Below are 18474 nucleotides of genomic sequence, written 5' to 3' on the forward strand. Positions count from 1 at the left end.
GGCCTCCATAACAAATTACCACATATCTGGATGGTTTAAAGCAAGAGAAATGTACTGCCTCACAGTTCTGGAGTCCAGAAATTTAAAATCAAGGTGTCAGCCAAATTGGTTTCTTCTCCGAGGGAGAATCTGTTTCACGTCTCTCTTAGCTTCATGGAGGCTGGCAGCAACCCTTGGCATTTCTTGACTTGTAGACATCACTCCGCTCTCTAACTCTGTCATTGCATGGCGTTCTCCATGTGTTTGATCTCTGTGTCTCCACTTCCCTTCTTACAAGGACACCATTCACACTGGGGTAGAGGCCCGTACTAATCCGGTATGACTCATCTTACCCAATGACACCTGCAAAGACCACATTTCCAAGTCGGATCCCTTTCTGAGGTTCTGGGTGCACATGCATTTTTTGGGGAAATGCTATCCAGTCCAGGACACGTCCCTGTCTCCACATCCTCTGCTGTCTGCCTTTGCAGCTTCTCAGTCCAGGATGAAGAGGACATTTGCCCCGTTCGTGCAAACTGGACTATGTGTCTTGCCTAGCTGAGGGAACATGGGTGGAAGGGACGGTGTGCTGGTTTGGACCCCTGACCTCAGAAGCATTGTGTATTCATGCTTACCATTCTAGAAGCTTCTGACTTTCTCCAGGTGGTGAGTTCCCCCCCAGAGCTGCTGTCTCTGTGCCCTGGGCCCATGTGGAGCAGAGCTGCCCCAGTTTTCTCGCACACCTGCCCTGCCAAGAGAGTGCCTCAGCCAACCTGCAGAGCTGTGAACTCAGGGATCATTCTTTTTGCTCGTGCCACTAGGTTCTAGGGAGGTTTGTGAGGCAAGCGTTAACTGCTTCAGGTGAGGAAGGGCAGAAATAGAGGGAACAGCCTCTCCTAAGCTCTGCTCCAGCTGCGATGCTGGGATGTGAGACCAATGTTGCCAGGGTGTTTTCTTAATCAAAAGGAGTCCAGAATCTACATTTTTTTTAATTAAAAAAATTTTATTTTTTTTGAGAGAGCACGAGGGGGAGGGGCATAGAGACAGAAAGAGAGAGAAAGAGAGAGAGAGAGAGAGTGAGAATCCCAAGCAGGCTCCATGCTCTCAGTGCTGATCCAGATGCAGGGCTTGATCTCAGGAACCGTGAGGTCATGACTTGAGCCGAAATCAAGAGTCCGAAGCTTAGCTGACTGAGCCACCCAGGTGCTCCCAGAACCTACATTTTCTAATTGGAACTCTCTTAATTTTTATAGTTATATATCTTATTCAATTTATTTTTATTTTATTTTGAGAGAGCGAGAGAGAGAAAGAACACATGCACAAGGTGGGGAGGGGTAGAGACAGACAGGGAGAGAGAGAATCCCAAGAAGGCTCTGTGCTGTCAGCATGGAGCCCAACGTGGGGCTCGAACCCAGGAACTATGAGATAATGTCCTGAGCTGAAATCAAAAGGCTTAACCGACTGAGCCACCCCGGCGCCCCTCATTTTTAAATTGAATCACTGTGCTGTCCAACCAAATACGCCGTGGGCAGGATTCTGCCCTGAAGCCTCCAGCCTGTGGCCTGGGGTTGCAGACTGGCTGGCCCTGGTGGGTCCCTCTCCTGCTCAGTTGCTTCCAGGCACAGGTGCCATTCTGGGAAGATGCTGATTCCAGGAGGAGAAGGTCCTCCTGTGTGACTGGGAACCCACAGAACCCATGTGGGCCCAGCAGGAGCTTGGGACTCACAACGGGAGGAAGTGCAGGCTTGTCTCTGTGGATGGTACCGCACAAACAACAAGGCGCTGTAGGGAACTTGTCATCTTGCTGCCTTTCTGCCCCTTACAAGGGCATCTCAGGTTATGCTGTTAAGAAATATTTGGCAAGAAGATTCCCAAAGAGTTTCTTTTGCAAAAATGGTGGGGTTTTATGGATTGTTTAAAAACAAAACAAAACAAAACAAAACAAAAACAAAAACCCAGCGAAGAGGGAAATCAAACACTACCAAGTTGAAATAGATTTTACTGGACAAATGTCTCCCTTTAAATTGAAATTGAGCCCAAGTTCTCCTACTCTCCCAGACTTCTAGAAGGTGGCATTCAAAATGTTTACACTTGTTTCATCTGCCTTTTTGCTAAGTCCTGGCCCCCACCTCCTTCCCCTGCTTTATACTTGATGTCTTCTTGCACACATATGCTCAACTTTATATTTACATATATCTAATTTTTATATATGGCTTGTGAAATATGCCAGACAAAGAATGAAATAGTCCTGAAAACAGCTGGAAAATTATGCAACGGCAGGGAGATTGGGCACATGCACATTCTGTACTGCAAAGTTGCACAACAGACCAAGTTTGTTATAAGTGAGGCTGAGAGGCTTTTATTTTTTTTCTCCAGGATGACAGCTTGTTCGGTGGAGTAGGGCTTCTGCAGAAGGCGTTTCCTTAGGAGCCCAGCTTCCCCCAGAGAGGAGGGTGAGGCTTGGGCTGCGGCAGTAACATAGAGGCCATGGCTCGGGGCAGGCTGCTGGAGGGGCCCAGGGGGCCAGTGAGGCCAAGGTTGAAGTCCAGTGAGGCCACGGTCTAAGGTTCAGCAAGGTGGAGGCCCAGGGTCCAGTGAGACCAAGTCCAGTTTCTAGCGAGGGGAGGTCTGGCTTTTTGGAGGCATCCATTTCCCTGGTGCCATGTGACAGGAAATCTTGGCAGTCAGAGAGTCTTTGATGGACCTTGAGCCACATGGCCCTTCACTGCCTGCTGCCCCCAGAGCTCAGGGTTTGCCCAGGACGCCTCTGGCTCTGCAATTCTCAGGTCAGTCTTGTGCCCTGGGAGGATTCAGGAAAGTAAGGCCTTGGTCCCTCAGACCAGGGCTGGGCCATCCTTCGAGCCACCCAGCCCTGTGACCCTGCTGTTGCTCAGCTCTGCACCGCATCGCCTTACAGGTTGGAGCCAGAAAAATGAAACCAGTGACACCTGTGATTGGGTTCATACTCTCAACTGCCAACATCAGGGGTAAGGGGAAGGCTTTACTGTGCTTACATAAAAAAGATCGGAGGGTCTCAGTGGACCTCAGGTATAGCAGGGTGGCTGATAATGTGATTTGCCTGCTCAAAAACAGAAAACAACACTATGGCCAACAGTGACCTTCTGTCTGGGCTCTGTCTGAGATGCTGTGTGGAATAGGGGTCCGTCATGTGCTGGAGGAGGGACTTCCTAATAGCGGGTCTTCAGAGCGGGTCAGGAGGAGGACAGATACCATAGCACAGACCTACGGGGAAGGGGTCCTCTGCCTTGTGGCAGCTCAGCTCTTGGCACAGGGTTTAAGGATGCTCACGGGCACAGGGCAGGGCCCTTGGGTGTGGTAATGATGGGGAAAAGTTTAGCTCCTGTGCTCTGTGGAGGACCTTGAGAACAGAAAGCCCACTGGGGGGGTCTCAGCTGCCCCCAAACAAGCCAGCCAAGGCTCCCACCATCATTACAACCCCTGGGGGAGCCGGCAGCTTCTGTCCACAGCCCTCGTGGCCAGGGCAGCAAGGACATTCAGAGACTGCAGTCTGGCCAAGGCCAGGGAGCAGCTCACAGTGTGGACCCCACCGAGGGTTGCTAAGGAGTCTGGGGCTCAGCTGAGAACTCAGGCTGCCCTGTTGCTGTAGTCGCTCAGAAAGGAGATGGGAAATCGCCACTGGGGAACAGTGGCTGCCTGAGAGTCATCAGATTTCCTTTCTCATTTTCAGAAATGCAGTTAGGGAGGCCAGGGCACTGCGTGGGCTCTGGAACGGGTGTCTGGGTCTCTGGGCGTTTGTGGGCTGGGGGTCAGTGTGCATCTACATGCCTGTTTGTGCACATGAACCACCATGCGTGTGGTGTGTGTGTGTGTGTGTGTGTGTGTGTGTGTGTATGAACGCACACGCATGTGCAAGTGAATGCTCTTGCCTCCTGGCTTTTGGGACAGTTGCCCATGAGGTGCCCTGAATTAGCTTCCTGCTTTCCGTTTATATGAAGTTGTTGGCAAGCCCCTAGACGTTGAGATAGCAGGGTCCTCCTGTGGCAACAACCCCCCCCCCCGCCCCCACCAGCCCACGCCCCCTCCACCCCGACTCCCAGTGGCCTGTGTTTTCAGACTCATGTCTGGAGGGCCCTGTATCCTCAGATGGGGTGGGAAGGGAAAGGGTGGTGGCCATCTCTCGGTGAGCAGTTAGGAGCCACTGGTACTATGTGGGGACTGTGAAAGGAACATTTTGGAAAGTTCCAGCAATCTGGAGCTGTTGTGGAGGTCCCGATATGCGATCGTAGAGAAGCTGGGGGGTGGTGGTGACATAGAGGCTGGTTGTGTTGGAGAGCTGGCTGAGTCACCTCTGGGGCCATCCAGGGGTCCCTCTCCCCATCTGAAGAAGGCAGAAGTGGGCTCTGAGGACAGTGAGAGTGGGGTTGTGTGGCCCCTGTGTGTTACCCTGCCTCAACCTGTGGCCAGTGTGGCCAGATGTGCTCTATTCCTCACCCCCTCTCCCCGCCCCCCACCAAGAGAAGCCATGGATGCATATTTTCATGGGAAATCTTTTGATTAAAAAAAAATCTTAGCAAATAATTCTAGTTGAAAAACAAAAGTCTATAGGCTAAAATTAGCATGCTGCCCCTTATGCATCATACTTTAGGGTATTTGAGTTTAAAAAGTTTTTTTTAATGTTTTATTTATTTTTGAGAGAGAGAGAGAGAGAGAGAGAGAATGAGCAGGGGAGGGGCAGAGAGAGAGAGAGAGAGAGAGAGAGATACAGAATCTGAAGCAAGCTCCAGGCTCTGAGCTGTTAGCACAGAGCCCAACGTGGGCCTCGAGCTCATGAACCATGAGATCATGCCCTGAGCTGGTTAGATGCTTAACTGACTGAGCCACCCAGGTGCCCCCTAGGATGCTTGCATTTATAAGCAACAGCTAACGACTGCTACTTTAGGCAAAGAGCAGGGATGCTTGGGTCTGAACTCCAGAAGGGCAGGGGTTCTGGAGAAGCACCCTTGTGGGCAGTGAGCCCTCAGGTTCTTGTGGGAGTCAGTGGGGTCCCATTCAGCTCTATTCCCCTGGGGACTATCGTCCCAGAGCTTGGGCTTCCTCATCTGAAGGTGGGAATGTTGCAGTCCCACCTTGTGGGATGTTATGATGGTCAAGGGAAATAGTTTACCTAAGAACTTTGCTAAGTCAACAGCAGAGTAGACCCTGTGTCACACTGACCCCTGTGGGGAGAGAAAACTGTGGGGCCCAGCCTGGAGAGTCATCTGTGACCAGGGCAGATGGGGATCATCACGGGGCATAGATATGTGTGACCCTTCTCCTGAGAAGGGAGCTGGGAAGCCTCTGACCACTGTCCTGGTGAGGGCTCCCAGTTCCCAGAGCGTTTTGGGATGAACATGATTTTTCTTCATTCTCTTGTTGATATTGTGCTCTTAGAACAAAATGCAACCTCTGTCTGAGACCTGCAAGGCCCCCCTGGTTACCTGTTTCACTTCAAATCTTCCTTCTTTTCCTTCTTTTATCACTGTAGGCTTTGCTGCCCTTCTTTCCCTGGAAGAGAGAAAGCTCTTTCCTGCTGTAGGGCCTTTGCATGTGCTGGTCTCTCTGCTTGAGATGCTCATTGCTTAGACTGCCCATTCCCAGTAACTTCTCTCTGATCGGCTTTTAGCTGAAACCTACCCTCACCTTTCCCCTCCTTGTTCCATGCATTTGATACCATGGGCCTCTTTTTCTTTTCTTCATAGCATCTATCTTTGGAAATTATCTTATTGCATTGATTTGTTCTGCAAATATTTACTGAGCACCTACTATGTGCCGGGCTGTGCTTTGTCAATCCCAGTATTTCCTGCAAGCCTGGAGTAAGGTTGTTTATGAGGCTCTGGCATCCCATCCACCCATGTCTTGCAGTACAGCCAGGATTTTGTTCTAAAGTCAGCGATGATATGAAAAAAGAATGTGGTCAAAACACGCTGGAAATTTTCCTGTGAGCACAGTTTTGTGCCTACAGCCCAGCGCTGTACAGGGCTGGGTACAGAGAGGGATGGAAAGCAATACCAGCTAAGGTATGGAGGGCCTGTTCTGCTATGGATCAGTTCTGAGCTTTTCAGTGTTAAATCATCAGATTCTCAAAAACCACCCTGTGAAGTAGGTGATATTATTATAATTTTTATTAATTTTTTAATGTTTATTTATTTTTGAGAGAGAGAGAGACAGAGTGTGAGCTGGAGAGGGACAGAGAGAGAATCACAAGCAGGCTCTGCACCAGCAGTGTGGAGACTGACGTGGGGCTCGAACTCATGAACGGTGAGGTCATGACCAGAGCTGAAACCCAGTCGGTTGCTTAACCGACTGAGCTACCCAGATGTCCCTACACCATGTATTAAAGACATTTTTTTTAATGTTCATTTTTTTTTTTGAGAGAAAGAGAGAGATAGAGCATGAGTGGGGGGAGGGGCAGAGAGAGAGGGACACGTAAAATCTGAAGACGGCTCCAGGCTCTGAGCTGTCAGCACAGAGCCTGACGCAGGGCTCAAACTCGTGAACCTCGAGATCATGACCTGAGCTGAAGTCGGACGCTTAACTGACTGAGCCACCCAGGTGCCCTGAGGTAGGTGATATTATTATGCCCATTATACGGTTAAAGAAACTGATGCATGGGAAGGTTAAGTTTCCTAAGGTCACAAGACTGGAAAGTGGCTGACAAGTCCAGGCTGCCTGTTTCAGGACTGCTTCGAGGAGTTGAATCCATCCATGTTGGTGAGGCGTGACAACGGCTGCAACAGTGACAGGGTGGGGAAGGGGGAGCCCTCTAATTAGGAAGCGTGCTTCATTATTCCAGAGGAACAGCCTCAGTTTGAACCCTGCATTGAAAATAAGGATGTGCCAGGCTCCAAGCTCTGTGTGACACTGGGAGGGAGGTGAGGCGTATGATCCCAGCCCTATAGATGAAGAGACAGGGTGTGAAGAGGCTGAGCATGCTGTGTGCAAGTCACTGTGGGGGTGCTGGAGACACCCATCTGGCCAGCAGGAGAGAAAGGCACTTTGATGAATGAGCTCGAATTCAGGCATCTAGTGGCCAGCGGACAATCATGTGGGTGCTGCCATCGTGCCCGGGAGAGGTGACCTGGGTTAGAGGGAAGAGGGGGCCGAGTGCAGAGCTAATGAGAGGGTAGATGGAGCTGGTAACCCCTTTGATGTGGGAGCAAGGAAAGGGAGGGGCCCTAGATGTCCCCAGAGCCCTGGTGTCAGCAGAGATACCAGATGTGAACCAAGGAGGGACTGGAGCAGGGGTGGGGGCTGGGATGGGGTGGAAATGGGGCTCTGAGTAGCAGGGGATCTGAGACACCCTGGTGGAGATGCTGGGGGTTACTGCATTTATAGCATGGGATGGACCTGGCTGGGGTGGTTGGTGTCCTGACTCTTAAACCCATAGGAAAGAATGAGATTGCCCCCGAGGGCAGGGGCTGGAGACGGAGCTGAGGAGGGGCCGTGTACATGGGGGCAAGATGCCATCCATCAAGACTGGCCCTGAGGACCTGCCAGAGGCGTCAAGTACAGTGTGAAGAGAAAAGTCTTCTCCAGAGGGGCTGCCTTCAGCCAGATCCGCAGAGCCGGCAAGAGCAGCTGGGCACAGGGATGATTATTTCACTAGAACCAAAAACTTTAAAATCCCATCCAAAAGGTATAGGTGTATGTATATTTTTGTTCTCTTTCAGTGGAACAATCAGAAGAAGGGAGCACCATTTTTCAGGGAGCAGAAGTGACCAGTTCTTCCATGAGCTCCATTTCAAATGTCCTGGGGACTTTGTGTCTGATCTCAGCGTTTCTGTAGAGGAGGAGGGAACCATCTGGAGCTGCTGGGAGGGAGCCAGCCAAGAAGGACCTTCCTACTAGGGATGGGGCCTTGGGCTGGAGAGAGGCCTCCTTGAACCTTCTGGAGGAGCTGGGGGGTCCCCAGGGAGTCTGCAGTGGCTGTGGTGATGGCCAAAGGCTTTCAGCTCTGCATCCAGAGTTTCCTCCCACGGGTCCTGGCCTTAGGATCCCGTGGTTAACACCACTGCCAGCCCCAGCTGGAAGCTTTGGCCCTTTTAACACCCACATTCTAGATGCTGTGAATGGGGCAGGGTCAGGCAAATTGGATAGAAGAAATCTGACACAAAGGTAGTGTGACTTGAAGAGAATAAAGCCCCAGAGGCCAGGGATCCTGGGGTCCAGCAAGGCCTTGGCTAGGGCCACTGGTTGACATTCCCAGTGAGGAAATGCCCAGTGAGGCTTACAAAGGACTGGAACCCAAAGCCCCATGATAGGATTGTGCCCTTCACAAGTTGCGTACAGGATTTATATGTAAAGAAATTAATTCTCCATGCTCTATAGGTGACGTTGTCTGGGAATGGGATAAAACGTCACATGGGGAATGTCTTCTTTCACCAGGCAGGGGTAAGCCTGGGACTAAGCCCTGCTCTCATTTGGAAATAAAAGCAAACAAGGTGTTGGGGGCATCGGGGCTGACCTCTAACACACATTCTGCCCCAGACGGCCACTTCAGGCTTGTCCCAGTAACACCCTCTGTCCCGTGTCAGCAGCTGGTTCAGCAATGGGCATGTGACCCAGCCAGGCCCACAGATCCGAGAAGGGCTAGCCAGCCCTTCTGGGAGAGGGCAGGACACCTGCATGTGGCTTGGCGATACTTCTATGTGGTCAGGATAGCCAGGTGTCATGTTGAGCTCTGGAGCCACCATACCTGCAGACTTCCTGCTGTGTGACATGATACATTTCCGTATGTTTTAAGCTGGCTGTTTTATTTATAGCTAGGGGCATCTTTTATTTTTATTTTTTAAAGTTTTTATTTTTATTTATTTTGAGAGAGATATAGAGAGCAAGCTGGGGACGGGGAGAGAGAGAGAGAGAGAAGGAGACAGAATCCCAAGCAGGCTCTGCGTTGTCAGTGCAGAGCCCAATGCGGGGCTTGAACTCATGAAACCGTGAGATCACGACCTGAGCCGAAGTCAAGAATTGAACGCTAAACCAAATGAGCCACCCAGGTGCCCCTAGCTAGGGGCATCTTAAGGGACCCAGAAATCTTTCTCAGGTGGGAGAGCTGGACCAAATGGCCAGACACAGATGGACCCAGGGCTCCAGACCCTGATCCGAGTGGGCCTAGGACATTGCCACCTGCCCGACCCAGACATTGCCTTGAAAGTTTGTGGGCCTCACTGCCTCTCTGCCAGGTCAGGTATACATACACGTAGGCACTGAGCTTTTATTTTTCTCTGGGTCATTACTGTTTAGATTGAGTCGGAGCCTCCAGCTGTGTCTCCATTTAGAAGTGTTGATTGAGCCTGGATCCCCAAGCCTTCAAATTTTAAGTACTTTGTCTTCCTCTTTCAGGCAGAACTGATCCCAGCAGTGGTGGGACACCTCTGTGAGGAACGTGGCAACGAACAAAATTGCTGCCCAGATACTACCCTTATTTCCTCTTTTGCCTGACACAGCTCCCTGTCAGGGTGTGTGGGTGTGTGGGTGTGTGTGTGTGCGCGCGCACGCTCAAGAAACAACAAGAACCACACTCCCCAAAGGCCACCGGGCCTCCACGTTCTGTTCAATCAGCATTCCCCTGACATATTGCTTACCAAGGCCGCTCGTGGCCAGATCTCTGCCAGTGCATCTGACGGGGCCACTGCACCCGCTGTTTGCCAACAGCAGAGAGGGGACTGAGCTGCTGTCTTCAGAGGCCCCTTGACAAGGTCACTAAGACCTCAATGGCTTGTTATGCTCTGCATACGGGTCCCAGGAGACTGGAATTGTCTAGGTCCCTCCCCCCAACCCCTGGGAGCTTGCTTGCTGGAAGGGAGGACAGTGAAGCCTCATTGCCTCCATCTGCTTGTTGCCCGCAGCGAGGGCAGGGCCTGCCAAGGATGATGACCTCGTCAAAGGGCAAGAAGAACTTCTGGTTTCTGTGTGGCCACCAGAGGACAGGAATGGCTCTGATGAAGTCTGTGCTGGCACATGTGGCCTGAAAGCTAGAGATAGAGCCAGAAGCCCTTCCCTAAGTTTCAGAATAAGGCAGGGCACCCATCCCATCCAGAGCTGGGCCAGGCACCGAGGAAGACATTCTCCTTTCTTAACATCTCTGCCCTGAGACACGTGCAGTGGTCTGTGACATCCAAGATGACCAGGAAGGGTCCTCCTCTCTTTCTGTCTCTCACATCCTTCGGGAAGATTTTTTTAAAAATGTTTATTTTTGAGAGAGTGCAAGCGGGAGAGGTGCAGAGAGAGGGGGACAGGGGATTTGAAGTGGGTTCTGCCCTGACAGGTGACAGCGGTGAGCCCCACGTGGGGCTCGAACTCATGAACCACAAGATCATGACCTGAGCTGAAGTTAGATGCTCAAATGACTGAGCCACCCAGGTGCCCCCCTTGGGAAGATTTTAAGAGGGTCAGAGGGCCCGAGATCACCCTGAATTGCCCTTATCCCTCTCTGGGGCTATTCTAGATCAGGGTTCAAGTCCAGCCCTTCGGGGATCAGTTGGTAACAACTGTGAGCCATAGGACAGTGGTAGTGGTGGGAACTGTATCCAGCAGGAGAGCACAAGCCAGATCTAAAGACATTTGAGTCCAGCTAAAACCAAACACATGTGACCCACACTAACTAAGTGTTCCAGTTGAGTTGACCCCGTGGTCCTTAGTTTTGTGTCTTTGGGATATAGACTGAATGAGTCTACCTGAACAAAGTACCATGAGGGAATTCTGTGTCCCACTTCTCATCTGAAAGAAAAGAAGTGGGGACCAGAGGGTGAGGCAAGCCCCGGGGGTAGGCCAGTACTTTCCCGAAGAGGAAGAGGAGAGATCTGAAACCATGAAAATTTGAAGATGTAGGGAGGTGCCTCTTTTTTTTTTTTTTTTTTTTTTTTGAGCTGCGGACAGGTGATCAGGGAACTAGGACAAGTCAACAAGGGGCCCCCTACATGAAGGACTCAATAGGAAATTGCAATGCACATGTGCCTGATTCATCTGCTCAGCCTTGTGGGATATCACAGTGGGGAGTGAAGAAAGGGCTGGTCATGGGCAGTGATCTGCCTCCCACTCATGTCTGGGTGAGGCCCCAGGAGGCCAGAGGCGACGTGGGAAGGAACAGCCGCCAGGGCTCATTCACGAGTGTCGGGGAGACAAACCCTCTTTCCAAGGTGTAGCCTACTGCTGGTATTTCAAAGTGGTGCCAGATAATGTAGTTAGGTGGCCCCGTCTGAAAATAGCACTTCGCAAAGTGAGAGAGCCATCCATTTTCAATTCTGCTCTTCTATGGCATCAAGGGAAAGGTCTCTGCTTCTGCTAGTCTGTCTCACCACTTTCCCCACACTTGCCAGTCAGCTTTGGCCTCAGCGCCTTTTGCAGGCAATCGTATCTAGAATTTGACAATATTTTTTTTGGGGGGGGGGCTTGATTTTATTTATTTTTGGCAGTTATCTTTGCATTATGGTAAGATGTTGGCCTTTCCATTTATAGTGGTGATTTAAAGTATCCTTTAAAACCTTAAGTACAAGTACGTGGTTAAGTACTGTACGAGGAAATAACTGTGGGGATGGTGGGGGGATTATGGTAACAATAATAGACCTGGCAGAGAAGCGACTGAGACAGTAGAACATGACCCTTGAAGTAGGTGAGGCTTCTGGTTGGGTCTTATCCGTCTTTTGAGGAGGAGGAAAACACAGACAACCACAGGAGGAATGAGTGGAAGAGTGTCATGAGTTTCAAGACAGCACCTAGATAGACACAGGTCTGGGCTGCCCAGTTCCCTCAACCTTCAGGATTCAACCCATGCCACTTCTTACAGGAAGTCCTCCAAGATGCCTGGCTCTGAAGCCATCTCTCTTCCCATACACTGATCACCATCCACTTTCTCTGGAACCAGGTATGTCATCAGAGATGACAAAAGTGGATGCCTGCTGGGGGTGGGGGAAGAAGACCTGTAGTGAACTGCAGGGCAGATGCCCCATTTCATGGTTGATAAGCAGAAATGCAGGCCCGGTGTGGCCACACTTTCTAATTTCTCAAGAAAAACTGAAATCTGAATTCTTATGTGAAATTTCACTATTTTTAGCATTGACAACAAATGTTCACTATGTCTGGGGGCTGGATCCTGTCTTGGGCACCCTCAGGCAACACAGAGGGAAGATTCCAGGTGAAGATGGCCATCAAGCTGCAGAGCCCTCACACCCAGATCCTGAAGATGAAGGAACCGAGGATGCAAAATCACAGCTAGAACAAGTTGTGCAAGTCATGTGTTTGTCCATAAGACCGGGCCCTCCTGGCCGGCAGGAGGGCCCTGAGTCATCAGACCCTGCCTGACCAAGGCCAGCCCCAAAGCCCTGACCACATTGGTCTGGGGCAGGGTGAATGAGAAAACCCAAAAGGTGTCCACCATCCAGGGAAGTGAGGCAGAAGTCTGGGCTCACATAGCAGAGATGTCCCCAAAGAGACATGCCTAGGAGGGGGTTTCCAGGTGGGACCTAGGGAGGGAAGGTCACTGTGCTGGGGGACAGCAGGCCTGGTAGGAGAGTGACTTCAGGCAGTGGGAGCACTGTACTGGAGAGGCGGGGATTCCACCTGGGGATGGGCTTTGACAAACTTGCTCCAGAATGGAGAGGGATGCCTCGGGTGGTGAGTTGGAAAAGGTGGGTAGAGTGTAGAGAGGCTATTTTAGGCAGGCCTGGGAGTGCAAAGGCCAAAGGCCAGGAGGCTGGTGGAGGCGGAGCAAATGAGGGCAGCAACCTGACTGAGCTCTGGGAGGCAGGCACAGGCTTGGGTGGAGAAGGCTGTATTCAGAGGTTGCAACAGAGGGTTGAGGAGGCAGAGAGGGACAGGAACTTTAGGCAGAGAGGAGTTGGGGACTAAGAAACCTTGCATCTCTCCGTAAGGGTAAAAGTTTATATTTGGGATAGCCCCTGCAGTGCACGCACCCTCCTATTGAAAGCATCTTCCAGCCTCTGGTGTTTCCATCTCAAGCCTCCCCAACCCCGTCCCATTCCTACGCCCGGTCCTGCCCCAGGGCTCCCAGAGAGCGTGAGGCGGCCCTTTGAGCCCCAAGGCTGACGGGCGGGACCCGGGCGCCCCAAGGACTCTCTGGGTGGAGATGCTCGGGCGGGCGCCGCTCCTCCGAGGTTGGGCGCCGCTCCTCCGAGGTTGTGCGCCGCGAGGGCGCGGGGCGCGTCCGATGGTGGCCGGTGGCGGGGCTCTCCGCCACCAACCCCCCCCTGGCCCGGCCAGCCGCGCTTCTCTGCCGCCGCCTCGGGGCGTCTCTGCTTCGCTACGAGCCGGGAACCGCCGCGGCGGCGGCGCGAGGAGGGGAGCGGGCCGCGGCGGCGGTGGCGGCGGCGGCGGCGGCGGCCGCGCCAAGAAGCGCCGGGTCACCGCAGGCTGAGGCGCCCGCCGTCCCCGCCCTCCCCCTCGCTCGCCTTCTCCTCCCTCCCGCCTCCCTCGCTCGCTTGCTCCTTCCCTCTCCCCGCCTCCCCTCCGCGCTCCCCCGCCCTCCCCTCCGCGCCTCGCCTCCTCCGCCCCGCGCCCTGCGGTGCTGCAGCTGCGGGCGGCTCCAGCTGCCCCCAGATGTGGGCTGGGCGGCGCGCGGGGAACTTTCGCGCCGGCAGCGAGTGCGGGGCCCCGGCTGCGGTCCGGCTGCCATGGATCCGCCGGCGGGAGCCGCTCACCGCCTGCTCTGCCCCGCGCTGCTGCTGCTGCTGCTGCTGCTGCCGCCGCTCCTGCTGCCGCCGCCGCCCGCGGACGCCCGACTCGCCGCCGCCGCCGCCGACCCCCCAGGTAGGTGCGGCCGGGCCCCCGAGCCCCACGACCCCGGTCGGCCGGGCCCCGCCCCGCGTGCCCCGCCGCCCCCTCCCCAGGCGTCGTCCAGCCCGACTTGGGCAAACTCTGTGCACCCCGCCCGGGGCCAAGTTGGCCAACTTCGGGGCCGGGTTGGTCGCGCAGGGGGCGCCCCGCGGCGCACCGGAGCGCCTCGGGCCGGGGGGAGCCTCGGAGCGTTCGCGGCTCCCGGGACGCGGAGCATGGAGATGGAGGACGGGGAAAGCCCCGCGGCAGAGAGCGCAGCGCTAGCCCCAGCGGGTCCTGGGGAGCCAGGGCGAGGCTGCGCCGGGGCTCGCGTCCGGGGACGCTCGGGAGGAGCCGGGTGCTGAGCTCGCCGCCTTGGGCCCTGAGGACTGATGGGCTCCCTGGAGGGAATCCCTGAAGATCCGAGGGACCCTGCTCCACCCCTCCCTGCCCTCGGGCGCGCGGGGAGGGGGGCCAGCGTTGGTCCAACCGAGAGCTGGACACGAAGGACAGGCCGCGCGTGCCGGGGGGAGCCGAGTCCTCGCCGCTCCGGAGGCAAGCGGTGAGGGCGCCCGGGCGGCGGGGACCGCGGAGGGGTAGAGGCGCACGGGTAGGGGCCCAACCAGCAACGGCTTCGGAGCAGACCCATGTCCTGCCAAGGACGGTAGGTTCAAGGGACCGGGAACAGTCTGACGGGGCCATCCCCAGGGTAACTGTGAGGAGCTTGCGGAGTCCCAACCCGGAACCGGGCAGGGGGCAGAGCTCTTGGCTGGCAGGGTCCCAGAGGGGGACGGCCTGGGGGCGGCGGGGCTCCGGAGTGATATCCCTGTTAACGCCCCTTCCCAGTTGGAAGAAGGCCGGGGAGGTGAAGGTTAGTTTCTGGGGGTTGTTTGGCAGAATGCCCTTCCCTGTTCGCAGCGGTGGTGGCGGCGGGGTGGTGGAGGGATGCGGGGTTTCGCGGCGAGGCTCTGGCGGGTCTGACGCCCCTTCCCGTTGCAGGAGGGCCCCTGGGGCACGGAGCGGAGCGCATCCTGGCGGTGCCGGTGCGCACTGACGCCCAGGGCCGCTTGGTGTCCCACGTGGTGTCGGCGGCGTCTGCCCAGGCTGGGGTACGCGCCCGCAGGGCCGCCCCTGACCAGACCCCGGGCTTACCTGGAGGCAACCAGGAGGACCCCGGCGGCCGCCTCTTCTACAATGTCACAGTCTTCGGCCGAGACCTGCACCTGCGGCTGCGGCCCAATGCCCGCCTCGTGGCGCCCGGGGCCACGGTGGAGTGGCAAAGCGAGTCGGGCGCCACCCGCGTGGAGCCCCTGCTCGGGACGTGCCTCTATGTCGGAGACGTGGCGGGCCTGGCTGAAGCCTCCTCCGTGGCGCTCAGCAACTGCGATGGGCTCGTGAGTACTCACTTCTCTCGCTCCTTTCTGTCCAAGGCCCTTGCCTGGGAATTGGAGGCTGGTTACCTGTGAGTCCAAGGCCTGCACTGAGGACCTCCTCTGTACCCCTGTGTGCAGGGACCATGGGGCACTGACTGAAGTGGTTGGCAGGAAAGCAAGTTATTTTGACCGGCCCAAGAGCGGGTGATTTAGGCAGTGGGTCAGGGTCTCTAAAGCTCTGATCAAGCAGAAGAGTGTGGTGTCCCTTATGCGTGCTGGGCCCCAGGTCTTCCTATCGTAGCCAAGTGTGTGTACATCTCTGGGAGTGTGTGAATCTGCACATGTGTCTTGGAATGTTGGTGTGCACTCGTGTCTGGGTACCTGTGCACCTGCGTGAATATGTGTCTTGTGCGTGAGCATATCTGTAGGTTTCTGCTCATTTGGGTGTCAGGGTATCTGTTGAGTGTGTGTCCCCGTGCGTTTGAGAATGTGTGGTATGTGTGCAAGGGGGCACATGGGCTGGCGGTCAGTCTGCTTGCTTCTGTGCTGCCCAGGGAGTGGGTAGTGGTGCTGAAATGCCCGGTTATTCCTCTGCCCCCTGGCTGACCGGGAGCCACTGATTTTTATGCTGTGGTTTCCTGTTGAACTCCAGCTGGTAATTTGAAAAGTCGGTTTTCTCTCTCTATTTTGAGCCAAGGGGAGCATTTGGAAATACAGGCTCTGATGCCCACGGGTAGCCTCTGAAGGACAGGAGAGAGGCCCAGTCCCCTCCTGGGACTTTTTGGGCCACCCAGTGCGACTGGAGCCCTGGGAAGTTTTCCTGTTTTCAGGGGCCCCAGAGGGACCATGGCTTGGCATCAGGGGGCCTCAGAGGAAGCCTGGATCGATGCTCAGGGAGGAGGCTGACATTGGCGGTGCTCTGTCCGGCCGCCCCGGGGCCTGGCACGGGCAGAAGCCACTGCAGTTTTCTATTTTGGATTGGGTGTGCGGTGGTCAGGCTGGCGGTGCTGGCCAGACATCTGAAGCCGCCCACCGTGGCTTCTGCTGTAAGTGCTGCTCAGGACACTCCCGTTCTGAGCGAGTGGCCGCTCTCCCAGCCCTGCTGGCCCCCAAGTCCCCCTGTCCTCAGGCTCATCCTGCCTGCCTGCAGAGCCAGCAATGACACCAGTGCCCCACAACCGCTGGTGTTCTTTTTATGGAGACACAGGAAATGTCACTTGTTGCTTCGGAAAATCACTGCCTTTGGCTGGATTTCATTAGAACCCAGGCATATTGCAAACAACTATAAATGTCCTTGAAGGAATTGGGTTATCCTGGTGCGGCCCTTTGTATGTCCGAGGACATCCCGGGCCTCGTAGGTGTGTCTCATTTCGTGCTGCAGGTGAATTTCCTAAATCAAAGGAAATTGGTGCTGGGGACTCCAGGGGTTGGGGGAGTTGACATGGATGCAGTCTGTAGGTGGGCCAGCTCCTGTGTACTGATTAATTCCTGAAGGACAGCACTTCAGGGAGTCTGTGTCACTATATCACTCATTCGTCTGTCATTTGGTGATTCATCTGTTTAGCCAGAACCTCTTAGTGTGTTTGTCCACTGTGCCGGTCAGAGGTGTTCCTCGCCCGGTGCCCACCTGGGTTGAGGGTCTGAGCAGTACCCCGTCCCTGCCTTTGACAGTGATCTCCTGGGGGCTATTTGAAGAAAGAGTTGCCAATAGGCAAAGGTGCATGTTGGCAATCTCAGAAGAGGGAAGAAGACGTGCAGAGGTACCAGGTATGCGTTGGCCGGGTCAGAACAGACATGGTGAGTGAGATGTCACATGTACTGGACACACGCCTGCACACGTACAAGATGGAGCAGGAAAGAGTTGGACTTGGAAGACTGGCTGGGCCTTGCCTCAGGGGCCTTGAATACTGGCAGTGAAAAATGGCCTTGAGACAGTGGGGCATCAATTTTAGTTCTTTAAATTTCTTTGTTTTTCTTTTTTTCTTCTTCTATTCTTTCTTTCTTTCTTTCTTTCTTTCTTTCTTTCTTTCTTTCTTCCCTCCCTCCCTCCCTCCCTTCCTTCCTTCTTTCCTTCCTTCCTTCCTTCGGCCTAGAGATGGTAGGGCATCAATATTAGTTTTTTACTATTTTTCTTTTTTCTTTTCTTTTCCCCTTCCTTCCTTCCTTTTCCTTCCTTCCTTCCTTCCTTCCTCCCTCCCTCCCTCCCTCCCTCCCTCCCTCCCTTCCTTCTTTCCTTCCCTCCTTCCTTTTGTTTTGGCATGTGTGCCTCTTCTCATTTATAACAATTAATTCCTTAACCTTTGAAGTCTCTCTGCATCAGTGATAGGCCTGGGGCTTTATACATCATGCAAAGCCATGGTCTCCACAGCTGTCCTGCAGGGGAGGGATCCTCATCCCTGGTTTGCAGATAGGCAGGGAGGCTCTAGGAGGATGAGCCACTTGCTCAAGACCACATAGGTAGGATTCTGGCCTGGTTCCCTCCAGCTACTTTTTCCACAGCGCTCCCAAGACACTGAGATAGGCAATACCTGTGCATCCCCTCCCAATGGGCCTTATATGGATAAATGCATCTCACTCACCCAGAAACCCAGGCCCTTAACCCCCGTGCCACACAGGCCACCTTTCTCCTCAGCTTTTGCTCTTCCTTCATAGATAACACAACACACGAAGCAGGTATGTCAGGCTGTGGTGTGTGTGCAAATCCCCAGGGACCTGGTTAAAATGCAGGTTCATCACATCTGCGGTGGGGCCTGAAGTTCTGCATTTCTCATAAGCTCCGAGGCTAATGCTCCTGGGCCTCGGCTTGCCCTTTGAGAAGCCAGGCTCAATAGCCCCCTTTCTGCAAGAGAGTTCTGCAGATTGTACCACACGTTGCCTCTAGCAAATGGGGTTCAGCCGACAAACTGGTGTGGGCAGTGCTGTACCTTGCATTCAGCTTGTGAGATTCAGGGAGTCCATCGGGATCTCTGAGAAGTTCTGTAATGAAGAAGTCGTCTCAGGGCTCCTGGGTGGCTCAGTCGGTTAAGTGTCCGGCTCTTGATCTCAGGTCAGGTCTTGATCTCAGGGTTGTGATTTCAAACCCTGAGTTGGACTCCATGCTGGGCGTGGAGCCTACTTAAAAAAAAAAAAAAAGGAAATGTCTTGTGCTCTGTGTAATCCATCATGTTCTACGCAGATGGGACCGTGGAACCCCTTCTTTGCAGAACTTTTGGAACTAGTCTTCCTGGAAGACGTGAAGAGAAACCAGAGCAGGGTCCCAGCAGGCAGCTGTGGTCTTAGAGCTTACATTTAGATGGGACATGCCTTTCCCAAGAGCCACAAGCCCTTTCAG

At 54.2% G+C, this 18474-nt stretch overlaps 1 protein-coding gene across 1 annotated transcript in view; it reads left to right on the forward strand.

The window, feature by feature from the left end:
* Window positions 1-13490: 13490 nt before the first annotated feature.
* ADAMTS2 (ADAM metallopeptidase with thrombospondin type 1 motif 2) overlaps window positions 13491-18474 on the forward strand; it is a 238136-nt gene continuing 233152 nt past the window's right edge. Inside the window, exons 1-2 of the mRNA XM_049649005.1 lie at window positions 13491-13764; window positions 14770-15164. Coding sequence (XP_049504962.1) covers window positions 13629-13764; window positions 14770-15164 — 531 coding nt within the window. The 5' untranslated portion in view covers window positions 13491-13628. The remainder of the gene's footprint in view (window positions 13765-14769; window positions 15165-18474) is intronic.

This window comes from Panthera uncia (assembly GCF_023721935.1).
Source record: "Panthera uncia isolate 11264 chromosome A1 unlocalized genomic scaffold, Puncia_PCG_1.0 HiC_scaffold_17, whole genome shotgun sequence".
NCBI lineage: Eukaryota > Metazoa > Chordata > Mammalia > Carnivora > Felidae > Panthera > Panthera uncia.